General features: G+C 38.2%; 1 protein-coding gene across 2 annotated transcripts in view; it reads left to right on the top strand.

Annotated features, from left to right (window-relative positions):
* The window catches only part of WDR64 (WD repeat domain 64), a 122,186-nt gene that overhangs the window by 2,372 nt on the left and 105,338 nt on the right, over positions 1-14,476 (top strand). For both annotated transcript variants that reach the window (XM_043923968.1, XM_043923969.1), the window contains exon 2: positions 7,473-7,603. In XM_043923968.1, the coding sequence (XP_043779903.1) occupies positions 7,473-7,603 (131 nt within the window). The remainder of the gene's footprint in view (positions 1-7,472; positions 7,604-14,476) is intronic.

The raw sequence follows: 14,476 nt of genomic DNA, 5'->3' as shown, positions 1-14,476 counted from the left end.
CAGCCAATCCTAAAGGAAATCAGTCCTGAATTTTCATTGGAAGGACTGATGCTGAAGCTGAAGCTCCAATACTTTGGATACCTGATGCGAAGAACTGACTTATTGGAAAAGACCCTGATGCTGGGAAAGATTAAAGGCGGGAGGAGAAGGGGATGACAGAGGATGAGATGGTTGGGTGACATCACCGACTCAATTGACATGAGTTTGAGTAAACTCTGGGAGTTGGTGATGGATAGGGAGGCCTGGCGTGCTGCAGTCCATGGGGTCACAAAGAGTTGGACATGGCTGAGTGACTGAACTGAATTGGACTCTAGTCTGCTAGGCTCCTTATTGCTATTAACTCCGTTTTATTTGTTAACAAATGAGAGATACGTAAAAATCATCCGTTCAGGTCACTCAATTCCTAAGTGTTAGAGCTGACTCAGACCTTTTATTAATAGATATGCTCTTGTTAAGTGATTGAGAACTTGGCTGTGCTTTCTAAACTACTCAGTAAGGTTTCATGTTTTCCTAGTCCCCTTGTCAGTTTAACTCTCTCTGTAACTGATTTTCCAAACCCTTGCACTTTTTCTGAGTCCTCAATAGGATCTCACCTCCTCTCAGTCAAGCTTCCAACATCATAAGTGAAAGCAAAGCCAACAGATAAGAATTCTCTCAAACTCTCTTTCTTCCACTTCCAAAGTACCTGAAGCGATACCTGTCCTTTCTTCCATGCCTCCTCCCCTCCAGAGCTGTTGCTACCTTGCTGCAACAACTGCAAAAGCCTCCTTTTCCACTGGTTTTGTCCTCTAAAACTAAAATTATGATGACAATCCTTACCTTGACTTTCTCTTCCTTTTAAGCTTGTATGTGTTTCTTTTGCTTCTCTGCTAAATTTCCCCATAGTGTCACCACTTCATTTTCAATCAAGTATGGCTTCCTTCATCACTTTGCTGAAAAATCCTCTTACCACGGTATTCGATCACCTAATATGCCTGCCAAATTCAACAATTTGTTTATATTTTCCAGCTTACTTGGCCATTTCACTGCATAAACAGTTAGCTGCTACTGCTTCTAGAAATTCTCTTCTGTGTCACCTATGAACACCACTCTCCTCTTATTTTTTTTTCTTCTCATTCTTTCTTTGCGTCTTTTTCTCTTGAGCTTTGCTTGCATTCTCTCTCAGTCTTACAGCATAGACATCAACTACCTAGTCTCCTAAGCCAGGTGTCTTGGTATAAATTTTGACTCTCTATTTCACGGCATCTCACTCTTGGGTTATTATAACAGCTTCTTTATATAATGGTCTTCTTGCCAAGAGTGATTCCTTTCTGTATACTTCTGCTGGGAGATTTTCCTTTAAAAATCTGTGTAGAATTTCCACATTCCTAGTATATTCAGTTCAGTTCAGTTCAATCACTCAGTCGTGTCAGACTCTTTGCGACCCCGTGGACTGTAGCCTACCAGGCTCCTCCATCCATGGGATTTTCCAGGCAAGAGTGCTGGAGTGGGTTGCCATTTCCTTCTCCAGGGGATCTTCCCGACCCAGGGACCGAACCCGGGTCTCCCACATTGTAGACAGACACTTCACCATGTCAGCCACCAGGGAAGTCCTAGTATGTTAGAGCACCTTTAAAATCCATATATGTTAACTTGACATCATCCCCTAGCCTACTCCAGTTGTAGCTCTTTGCAATTGCCCTGCCTGCACCTTCTGTCCTAACATGAACTTCTCAGCATTTCCAAACCTGGCATACTGTTGACTACTCTGATTTTGCACGAGTCATCCCTGCAAAGTGGTGTACATTTCCTCCCTTTTGGAGGGTCTATGAATACTTCCTCATTTTTCAAGATCCAAATCAAATGTCACTTCTTTACAAAAATGTCCAAACTTTTCCTGAGCAAAGCCACCCTTAGAAATTTTGATGCACTTTATTGCCATCTCAAGGAATTTACTGCTGATCTTAACTTGTTGAAATTGATATACGTGTGTGTATTCCTGCCCTTTCTTTCCAGCATTGAACTGTGAGTGCTTTGAAGACTTGGTAACCTCGGGGTTAGCCCAGAGTCTGAAGCCAGGAAGTGCTCCTTCAATGTGTGCTAAACAAATAAACCTTGCTTAAATATACAAGCTTGCAATTACAAAGCCACACTGCAAATTTCTTTCTCTAATATATATGTTTATATGCACACACATATACATATATATATATTTATGTTTAGAGAGAGAACACATATATATTATAGACATATCTACATTTTTATAGTACATTATACTATAACTAAAGTGTAATGTACTAGTGAGTGTAGTTTATAGTTATATATGTATATATATGTGTATTAGATTTGATCTAAACTAAGTACGGCTAGATAAATTACCTTTATGACAGGGACTAAACTAAAAGATTGAGAAGGGAGAAATGTAATCTGAATTTTTATCAGACTGCTAATACTGGCATACATTCATTTTTGTTGTTGTTGTTATTAACTTGCTTAGTTGTGTCTGACTCTTTTGAGATACCACAGACGGTAGCCCACCAGGCCCCTCTGTCCATGGGAATTCCCAGGCAAGAATACTGGAGTGGGTTGTCATTTCTTTCTCCAGGTGATCTTCCCAACCCTAGAGATCGAACCTGTGTCTCCTCCCTGGCAGGTGGATTCTTTACCAGTGGGTCACTTGGGAAGCCCCAAATCGGGTCTACCTCTCATCATAGGCAAGACAGGCAAGAAGCTGAGAACTAGAGAGAATGTTTCTTAACGGCACCGTTGTTTACCTCAAAAACTATATCAAGTATATTGTAGGAGTTCATCTGTGCAATATTGCTCTTAAATCTTCTTGATAATTACCCAATAGACTTAAAATCATTTGAGGAAAGAAAAGTCTTACATTCCTTATCCAGTGGCATTTAGAATGAGACATCTATATGTACTAGTTGGTATGAATTTAAAACAGCTAAGCTATTTGGATCTCTCATATGAATTCAAACTTAATATTACCAAGATTGAATGGTTTATTTTTCTCAAGAAATATGACTCTTACTCATTTGCCCCTGTTTTGGTAAATAGTACCAATATCTGTTCAGTTTTGAAATCAGAAACGTGAGTGTCGTTCTAGAACAAGCTTTCTTAACCTTGATACTGCTGACATTTGGGGCTTGATAATTCTTTGTTCTGTCTGCATGTGTATTCTATGAGTATGTGTGTGAGGCCAGGAGTGGGGGCGGGCTATCTTATGCACTGCAGAATATTTAGTGTCATCTCTGGCTTCTACCCACCAGATGTCAGAAGCATCCTCATCCCTCATTGTAACGATCAAAAATGTCTGCAGACATTGCCAAATGGCCTATGAGAGAGGTAGGGCAAACCCTCCCAATAACAACCATTACTCTAGAATCCAGCCTGTCCTTCACTCACAAATTCTGTCCCCCAAACTTACAAGCTATTAGCAAGTCTTTGCAATTCTCCTTCCAGCCATATCTCACCATCTCAGTGATCTCTCTTTGGTACCTGTGTGTGTATGTGTGTATGAGTTGCTCAGTCATGTCCGACTCTGGGTGACCGCATGGACTGTAGCCCCCCAGGCTTCTCTGTCCATTGAATTCTCCAGGCAAGAATACTGGAGTGGGTTGTCATTTCCTTCTCCAGGGATCTTCCCAAGCCCGGAATTGAACCCAGGTCTCCTGCATTGCAGGCAGATTATTTACCATCGTGCCTATACCACTTATCACCCAGCCGAGGACACTTTCAAGAATGAAAGGTGTTGTTATTAATAATTAAGTGGACAAAATAGGTGGGCTTCCCAAGTGGATCAGTGGTACAGAATCCACCTGCCAATGCAGGAGATGTGAGTTCAATCCTTTAGTCAGGAAGATCCCCTGGAAGAGGAAATGGCAACTCACTCCGGTATGCTTGCCTGGGAATTCCCATGGACAGAGGAGCCTGGCAGGCTACAGTTCATGAGGTGGCAAAGAGTCAGACAGGATTGAGCAACTGAGCACACACGCACAGAGAAAAGAGGCATAAATGTATCATCTTGACCTAAGCCTCCACATCTGAAACCTGAACTAAATGCTCAAACCCCTCACTAACTTTATAGTTTTTATCCTTGTCTCCTCATAGCAACCAGGGTCTTTCAAACACGCTAGTGATAGCTCACCATTATGCTTCGAATAAAATACAAACTTCTAACTCTAACTTGGCCCTTCTTCTTCTCTGATCTCACCTCATGATAACTTTCCCCAGTCCTCACTATACTTCATATCACTGACCTTTCTTTCCAGAATACACCAAGCTCTTTCCTGCCTTAGCATCTTCGTGTTTGTCAGCCTCTACCTAAAATGCTCTTCTCAAGCTTTAGCATGTGTCTGACTCCTTTTGCTTATCGGGTCTCAGCTTTGTTGCTTTTTACCTGTCCTTAGAAAGGGATTCTCTCAGGTCCACCCTCACCCACCAGCACAGGATAATTCTGTTAGTATCACATCTCCCTATTGATTTCCTTCTGAGCATTTATCTCCTTCTCAACTTAATGATTCTCACATTGCTACTAAGCTATGACCTACTTACAGTAAAACACAGAAAGTGCACTGCTTTTAAGTGTATAACTCAATACATTTGGACATATGTAAACTTACCTGTAGGTGTCAACTAGGTCAAGACAGAATATCTCTACCATTCCAGAATGTTCTCTCAGGCCCTGTTATGCAGATAACCACTAATCCAATGTCCATCTCTAGTAATTAGTCTTGCCTGTCATAGCCTGTAAATATTTTGTTCACTTGATTTTCTGTTTATCCCATTAGAATATAAACTACCAGAAGAAGGGGTCTTGGCTACCTAGTTTTCCATTCTATGACCACTGTCTAGCTCAGCTCTGACACATAAGTTGCTTAATGTATATTTGTGTCTAACTCCTTGTTGTCCTGTAACTCAATAGCTATGCCTCAGTGAATCACGAAATCTGTCAAAATCAACATTCAGTCAATGGTGTGGGTTGTGTACCTGTGTGGTTACAGTGTCAAATAGTCAACAGTTGTTCTTCATAGTGATTGTAATTATGCCCATTTAATAGGTGGGAAAGTAGAAAGTTAGAAGTATTGAATTACTAGTATGGCTCACAAAAAAATCAATAATTAACAAAGCTCAGCTCAGTTCAGTTCAGTCACTCAGTCATGTCCGACTCTTTGTGACCCCATGAACTGTAGCACGCCAGGCCTCCCTGTCCATCATCAACTCCTGGAGTTTACCCAAACCCATGTCCATTCAGTCGGTGATGCCATCCAACCATCTCATCCTCTGTCATCCCCTTCTCCTCCTGCCCTCAATCTTTCCCAGCATCAGGGTCTTTTCAAATGAATCAGCTCTACACATCAGGTGGCCAAAGTACTGGAGTTTCAGCTTCAACATCAATCCTTCCAGTGATCACCCAGGACTGATCTTCTTCAGGATGAACTGGTTGGATCTCTTGCAGTCCAAGGGACTCTCAAGAGTCTTCTCCAACACCACAGTTCAAAAGCATCAATTCTTCAGTGCTCAGCTTTCTTCACAGTCCAACTCTCACATCCATACATGACCACTGGAAAAACCATAGCCTTGACTAGATGGACCTTTGTTGGCAAAGTAATGTCTCTGCTTTTTAATATGCTGTCTAGGTTAGTCAAAACTTTCCTTCCAAGGAGTAAGCATCTTTTAATTTCATGGCTGCAATCACCATCCGCAGTGATTTTGGAGCCCTGAAAAATAAAGTCAGCCACTGTTTCCACTGTTTCCCCATCTATCTGCCATGAAGTGACGGGACTGGATGCCATGATCTTAGTTTTCTAAATGTTGAGCTTTTAAGCCAACTTTTTCACTCTCCTCTTTCACTTTCATCAAGAGGCTCTTTAGTTCTCTTCACTTTCTGCATAAGGGTGGTGTCCTCTGCATATCTGAGGTTATTGATATTTCTCCCGGCAATCTTGATTCCAGCTTGTGCTTCTTCCAGCCTAGTGTTTCTCATGATGTACTCTGCATATAAGTTAAATAAGCAGGGTGACAATATACAGCCTTGATGTACTCCTTTTCCTATTTGGAACCAGTCTGTTGTTCCACGTCCAGTTCTAACTGTTGCTTCCTGACCTGCATACAGCTAGAGTACAGATTTTTTTTTTTTTTCACTTTGTCTAGCATGTGGCAAGTTAGTGATAAAAAGTCAGGAAAAATCAGATGTTATCCAAGACTTTAGGAAACTTGACATTAGTAAAAATTATTTCAAGGAGAGAGGTTTTAGAAGAGAGAGTGCAAAACAGATTGGAGCCTTTCAACAATTACAGAACAACTGCAAATGGTAAAGAGAAAGAGGGAAGTTACACAAATAATGACAGTAGATATGAAGAACATTATTGAATGTGCTCTGCATGTAAAGGATTGGGATAAACTGTGAAAAGTAATGCATTACAAGGGTTAGGGGCAGGAGAATTCTGGGAACCAAGGAACCTGCAGGTAGGTTGTTACCACACGCACTTCCAGTAACAATCTCTTTGCTGAGACCTAAGAGGATTAAGGGGCAAGTGAGGGCTCAGGATCTGTGGGAGTTCCATTGAAAGGTGGTATGGAGACCTGTCTTTCATGTGTTGAATAAATTCACTTCTCTTTCCCTTAACATGTATCAGAACTTTATTATGAGCTGAACTCTCTCATCACATACTCCTCTTCCCATTCTTCTTTCTTTCACAGGAGTTCCCCCCACCCCCAGTAAATTTCTTGCAATTCTGCATCTGTCTTGGGGTTTGCTTCTTAGAGAATCCAAAATGAAACACCCTTACTTTACATCACATGTTAAAATATGCTGAGATGAACTAATGACATAATGAAAAAAATAAAACAATTTTGGTGAGAAAAAAACAAAGCAAAACAAAAGAAGACATGCTCTTTGCTCACTTTTATCGTCTACCCAAGATTAGTTTGAGGAAATACTCCTCTTAGTAAAACTTCTTCCTAATAGGAAAGAAGTAATTCACTTTCTTACCTTTGTATTCCTGAACAAGACTTCTAAAACAATTGAAATAAAATCTGGAGGAGATACTAAACACCAAAATAAATTATTTCTTTCTGACTATGTAATATTCTAGCCAAGAGCTTGGTTATGTTCCCATGGAAAGATCTTTAAACTTTAGAAGTTTTTATAGGTTGAAATAAGGAAATAGACTGGGCTTCCCAGGTTGCTCAGTAGTAAAGAATCCACCTGCCAATGCAGGAAACATGGGTTCGATCCTTGAGTTGGGAAGATCCCCTGGAGGACGGCATGGCAACCCACTCCAGTATTCTTGCCTGGAGAATCCCCTTGGACAGAGGAGCCTGGTGAACTACAACCCATAGGATCACAAAGAGTCAGATACGACTTAGCAACTAAATCATCACCACCAGGAAATAAATTAGAAAATAGAAAAAAGCAACTAAAAATGCATTATAGTCCTTTGAATTTTATGACAATATTCTTGTGCTTTGTTACAATGCAGATGCAATTGATTATGACAAGTTTTACAAGATGGTACAGGAACTCTTTGGTCCGGAAGTGAAGAGTCAAGATGTGAAATGCTTTTATAGGAAGCTCTGCAACAATCCAGATGCATCTATAGACTGGTGTGAGGTATCCACTTTTCTTGTTTATAATATGAAATCCTGGTATTATTTTTCCCTGTTCAGCAAAAAAAAAAAGAAAAAAAGAAAAGAAGTGTTAACCCCATAGGGATTAACCACAGTGTGCCTGTGGCATGATTCAATGCTATACCCATTAAAGGCAAGGCACTGCCCATAATTAAAAGTGAGTAAGGCAGACAGGGTAAGGTTTTCATTACATTCTAAATGAGATATTCTTTTTCAGTAGTGTCAATGTATATAAATTTCAGTATATCCATACTTTTAAGAGAAGAATGAGGTTGACCAGCTCTTATGTTTCCTGAGTCATTTTCTTATCAGTACGGTATTGATTCCTTACATATCATTCTGGTGTTATTGGAAGAACATATAGAAGCATATTTGATTGCAAAGTAATCTGTGAACTATGAAAAAAGAGAGGGGGAATTCTTCACTCATTTAAAACTCACAGAACACTGCATTCTATAGATTTGTTTACAAATCTAAAAGGATTTGAGGTAACTTAGAATTGAAAAAAATGCACACTGCATACAGAGTAATCAAAATGATCTCTTAAATTATTTGGCTGTCTCTGAAAAATCAGAAGATACAGTAGAAAAGGAAAAAGCAGGATTTAATGGATTTGACTGTCACATTTAAGGAACTAGTTAATATGTGTATATAGAATTTTGAATCAAAGATTTAGCAAAGATACATCTTCTCAATTATATATAGGGCCATCACAAAATTGACTATATGGAAAGCTAAAAGTAATATTTCAATTGATTCCAATTTGATAAAATTAGAAACCAATAGTAAATGATAGCTCAGATCCTCAAAGTCAAACAAATAAATTCATCAATTAATTTTGGGGAAAAAATTGCAAACAAAAAAATATTTCTAGTAAGCCTTTAAGGAACACAAAATTCCCAAACTGAAACGGAGAAAGAGCCTGCAGGACCTTCCCAGTAGGTCTGGGACAAAACAGACTGCTCTGTGTCCCTGCTTGTTGTTGATTGGGAAAAGCAGCTATAGAAATATACCATGACTCCCTAGGCTCTCCAGGCAGAGCAAAGGACAGGCCCTAGCAGTTAATGTTTGGGGAAGTAAAAAATGCAGAAACAAAGACAGGAGAGTCAGGCAGGAGAGTACCTATAGCTTGAGCAGTTATGGCTATAGCTTAAAGAGTTAAACATAACAGATCTATCACAAAGACCCCAGATTCTGTTTTAAAGACCTAACCCTGAGTATGAAACATGTACCTAACTTTTGCAGACATTAAAACACCCACCAGGTTGACTGCAACTTTAACCAGAAGTTCACTGCATCAGTATGCCCCTGGCATGTAACCCCCAGACTAGTTAGAACCAGAAAACTGAAAATGGGGATTCCAACACATCAGCTAATCAGGGAATTTGAGCACAAGCTGATTTTGATTGTGAGCACAAGCTGATCACATACCCTGATTCTTTGCATCTGACTTACTTCACTTAGCATAATACTCTCAAGGTCCAGCATGTTATTGCAAACAGCAGAATTTCCTTTTATCTAACCTAACAACTCAAACTCATGTTCATCGAATCAGTGATGCCTTCCAACCATCTCATCCTCTGTCATCCCCTTCTCCTGCCTTCAATTTTTCTCAGCATCAGGGTCTTTTCTAAGGAGTCAGTTTGTTGCATCAGGTGACCTAAACATTGGAGCTTCAGCTTCAGCATCAGTCATTCCAATGAATACTCAGGACTGATTTTCTTTATGACTGACTGGTGCTCAGCTTTCTTAATGGTCCAACTCTCACATCCAAAAATGATCACTGGATATACTGGGTGGACCAAAAAGCTCCTTTGGTTTTTTACATAAAAATAAATGACACATTTTTCATTTTTCACCAAGAACCTTATTGAACAATGTATTCAATGCTTTGTTCCACTGCCTTCAGCAATTTTTCAGGCAACTTCGTAATTCCATCTTCCCAAAACGTCTCACCTTTTTGAGCAAAGAACTTTTCCAGGTGCCTTTTCCAGTCTTCAGGGGAATTGAAACTTTTTCCATTAAGAGAATTTTGTGAAGACTAAAATAAATAGACATCTGAAGGTGCAGTGTCTGGTGAATATGGTGGATGAATCAGAACTACCCAGCCAAGCTGTAACCGTTTTTGCTAGGTCATCAAAGCAACATGAGGTTTTGTATTATCCTGATGGAAGATTATGTACTTTCTGTTGACTAATTCCTGACACTTTCCATTGAGTGCTGTTTTAAGTTGGTCTAACTGTAAGTGGTACTTGTTGGAATTAATCCTTTGGTTTTCTGGAAGAAGCTCATAATAAAGGAGTTCCTTCCAGTCTCACCATATACACTACATCACCTTCTTTGGACGAAGACCGGCCTTTGGTGTGGTTGGTGTCATTTTGCTTGCCCCATGATCTTTTATATTCCATATTATTGTACAATATCCACCTTTCATTGACTGTCATAATTGTTTTTTTCAAAAAATGGGAAGTTTTCATCACATTTAAGTAGAGAATTGCATGTGGAAATATGGTCAAGAAGGTTTTGTTCATTTAACTTACATAGAAACCAAACATCAAAGTGATTAACATAACCAGGCTGGTGCAAGTGACTTTCAATGCTCGATTTGGATGTTTTGAGTATATTGGCTATCTCCTGCGTGGTATAACACTGATTGTTCTCAGTGAGTGTCTTGACTGGATTGCCATCAACCACTCTACCCGACCACAGAGTACTGTCTAGTGTGAAACCTCCAGCATGAAACTTCACAAACCACTTTTGACTTGTTTTATCAGTCACAGCACCTTCTCCATACAGAGGACAAGCTTTTTTCTTTTTTTTGCGTTGCAACTATGTTTTAACATTTCTTGAAATAATGATGCATAATATGCCAAAATGTTGCTTTTTTCTTTATTCAATATTAAAAATGGTTACATAAAAATTCACTAATTTGATAAGTTTTTAAAAAAATGCATGCTGATATGACAGCTGTGACAATCAAGATTTTTTTTTACGTTTTGAAAAAATCCAATTTATCATAGCCAAGTTCTTAAAGTTCATTGCATACTTAAAACTGCCTTGAATTTTGTATATTATGCACATACAAATATTTCACAACAGTCTAGCTAACAAACTTCTTTAAATTTCCTGAACACTTTGTTGATTTTACCACCTTATTTTTCTCTATTAGGGTAAAACCACTTCCTTTATAATTAGCTGGTGTCTGCATAATGCTCCCTCCAGCTCAATTTCAAAACATGGAAATGAGTATTTGGTAAAACTTATTTCAGCTTCCACATGAGACAAAAGTCTATATTCCAGCTATAACAGACTGAGAATAGCTGATTACCAAATAAAACTCATTTTAAAATTAAATATGGCCATGATAAAAAATCCCCTTCATATGATAGAGTTATCATGATATTATATCATGACTAATAACGTCACCCCCATAAATTTGATTTTTGTCATTTCTTGCTTTCTGAAGGGCTCACAGTACTACAACCAAACTGACAAAACTTAGGGGAAAAGGAAGTGAGAATTTTTTAAAATGCAGCAAACAAAATATTTATAAACAAAATATTTATAATAATTAAGAATACTTAATGTCATAGATTTTAGAAATGGAGATTTCAATTATGAATGAAAGGGAATACATTACTTATGTGGAGACATAAGTAACTTTTTTATTGTTTCTGGGCTGTGTGATACCAACTTTAATAGTTACTTTTATTAGAGTCATACAAACAGATGTTAGTTACAAAATTAAAGTAAAATGAGTCAAAGGTCAAAGAGAAGACATCAAATGGATACTTCCCATTTGAGACCAAATATGAGGAATGTACACTGCTCATTATTAACAACACTTATGTCTACGTTGGAAACACCTTCTCTTCATTTAATTTTCTTCATCTTGCCTGGAGGCACAATCATGGAAATAAAGGAGCCATTAATTTTTCCCTTGTCCCACAGCTAAGCAGTCAACAAAATTCAAGGACTAGAGTGAAATCCATCTTTTCTTCACCCTGCTGCCTTCGCTGTAGTTCAAGCCATTACCCTTTCACCTGGACCTTCAAGATGACATCTAAACTGGTCTTTCTGTCTGCAGTCTTGCTGTAAATCTCATTCATACCTCTGTGATTATTCTAAATTCTCAGCCTAACTAAAACTTTCATTGGTTCCTCACCTTTGACAGAGTCAATTTCAAGCTCTTAACTTGGGTCACAAGACTTGTCATGAGCTGGTCCAGCCCTCCAGCCTTACCATGTCCTCTTTCAAGTACATCAGTGCTGTGAAAGACTTGCAGTGATGGATATACTTTGGGAGACCATAAATTGTTTGAGGAAAAAATTCATATTTCATGTATATATTTTCCCAGTATAATTATTATTGCTAAACACTGTTTCACATCCCTAGTGTTTTTTGTTCTCATTTTTTTAATTTATTTTTTTATTGAAGGATAATTGCTTTACAGAATTCTGTTGTTTTCTGTCAAACCTCAACATGAATCAGTCATATAAATCCCCTCCCTCTTCAACCTCCCTCCCATCTCCCTCCCCATCCCACCCCTCTAGGTTGATACAGAGTCCCTGTTTGAGTTTCTTGAGCCATACAGAAAATTCCCGTTGGCTATCTATTTTACAATAGTAATGTAAGTTTCCATGTTACTCTTTCGATACATCTCACCCTCTCCTCCCCTCTCCCCATGTCCATAAGGCTGTTCTTTATGTCTGTTTCTCTGTTGCCGCCCTCAAATAAATTCTTCAGTACCATCTTTCTAGATTCCGTATATATGTGTTAGTATACAATATTTATCTTTCTTTTTCTAACTTACTTCACTCTGTATAATAGGCTTTAGGTTCATCCACCTCATTAGAACTGACTCAAATGTGTTCCTTTTTATGGCTGAGTAATATTCCATTGTGTGTATGTACAACAACTTCTTTATCCATTCATCTGTCAGTGGACATCTAGGTTGCTTCCATGTTCTGGCTACTGTAAATAGCGCTGCAATGAACAATGGGATACATGTATCTTTTTCAATTTTGGTTTCCTCGGGGTGTGTGCCTAGGGGTGGGATTTCTGCATCATATGGTGGTTTTATTCTTAGTTTATTTATTTTTATTCTTAGTTTTTTTTTTTTAAAGAATCTCCATGCTGTCTTCCATAGTGCCTGTATCAATTTACATTCCCACCAACAGTTTCTCCACACCCTCTCTAGCATTTGTTGTTTGTAGACTTTTTGATGATGGCCATTGTGACTGGTGTGAGGTGATAATCTCATTGTAGTTTTGATTTGCATTTCTCTATTAATGAGCATGAATGGAATGTGATAGATGAATGGAACACGTCTATCTTTTCATGTGTTTGTTAACCATCTGTATGTCTTCTTTGGAGAAGTGTCTGTTTACATCTTTCCCCCACTTTTTGACTGGGTTGTTTGTTTTTCTGGCATTGAGTTGTATGAGCTGCTTGTATATTTTGGAAATTATTCCTTTGTCAGTTGTTTCATTTATTTCATTTATTTTCTCCCATTCTGAGGGTTGTCTTTTCACCTTGCTTATAGATTCCTTTGCTGTGCAAAACTGTTCAAGCTTAATCAGGTCCTACTTGTTTACTTTTTTTTTTTAATTTCCATTACTCTGGGAGATGGGTCATAGAGGATCTTGCTTTGATTTATGTCATCGAGTGTTCTGCCTATGTTTTCCACTAAGAGTTTTATAGTTTCTGGTCCTAAATTTAGGTCTTTAATCCATTTTGAGTTTATCATTGTGTATGGTGTTAGGAAGTGTTCTAATTTCATTCTTTTACATGTATCTGTCCAGTTTTCCCAGAACCATTTACTGAAGAGGCTGTCTTTGCCCCATTGTATATTCTTGCCTCCTTTGTCAAAAATAAGGTATCCATAGGTGTGTGGGTTTATTTCTTGCCTTTCTATCTTGTTTCATTTGTCTATACTTCTGTTATTGTGCCAGTACCATACTGTCTTGATGACTGTAGCTTTGCAGTATAATCTGAGGTCAGGAAGGTTGATTCCTCCAGCTCCATTCTTCTTTCTCAAGACTGCTTCGGCTATTCAGGGTCTTTTGTGTTTCCATACAAATTGTGAAATTTTTTGTTCTAGTTCTGTGAAAAATGCCTTTGGTAATATCATAGGGATCACATTGAATATGTAGATTGCATTTGGTAGTATAGTCATTTTCACAATATTGATTCTTTCTACCCAGGAACATGGAATATCTCTCCATCTGTTTATGTTGTCTTTGATTTCTTTTATAAGTGTCTTATAATTTTCTGTGTACAGTTCTTTTGTCTCCTTAGGTAAATTTATTCCTAGGTATTTAATTCATTTTGTTGCAATGGTGAATGGGATTGATTCCTTAATTTCTCTTTCTGATTTTTCATTGTCAGTATATAGAAATGCAAGTGATTTCTGTGTATTGATTTTGTATCCTGCAACTTTGCTAAATTCACTGATTAGCTCTAGTAATTTTCTGATACTATCTTTAGCTTTTTCTATGTACAGTATCATGTCACCTGCAAACAGTGAGAGCTTTACTTCTTCTTTTCTCTTCTGGATTCCTTTTATTTCTTTTTCTTCTCTGATTGCTGTAGCTAGGACTTCCAGAACTATCTTGAATAATAGTGGTGAAAGTGGACACCCTTGTCTTGTTCCTGATCTTAGGGGGAATGCTTTCAGTTTTTCACCATTGAGAACAATGTTTTCTGTAGGCTTATCATATATGGTCTTTACTATGTTGAGGTAGGTTCCTTTTTTGAAGTGTTTTAATCTTAAATGGGTGCTGAATTTTGTCAAAGTCTTTTTCTGAATTTATTCAGATTTTCATATGGTTTTTATCTTTCAATTTGTTAATAT

The sequence above is a fragment of the Cervus elaphus genome, chromosome 14 (assembly GCF_910594005.1).
Source record: "Cervus elaphus chromosome 14, mCerEla1.1, whole genome shotgun sequence".
NCBI lineage: Eukaryota > Metazoa > Chordata > Mammalia > Artiodactyla > Cervidae > Cervus > Cervus elaphus.
The sequence above is the reverse complement of the archived record's forward strand: the minus strand, read 5'-3'. Positions and strand labels throughout refer to the sequence as shown.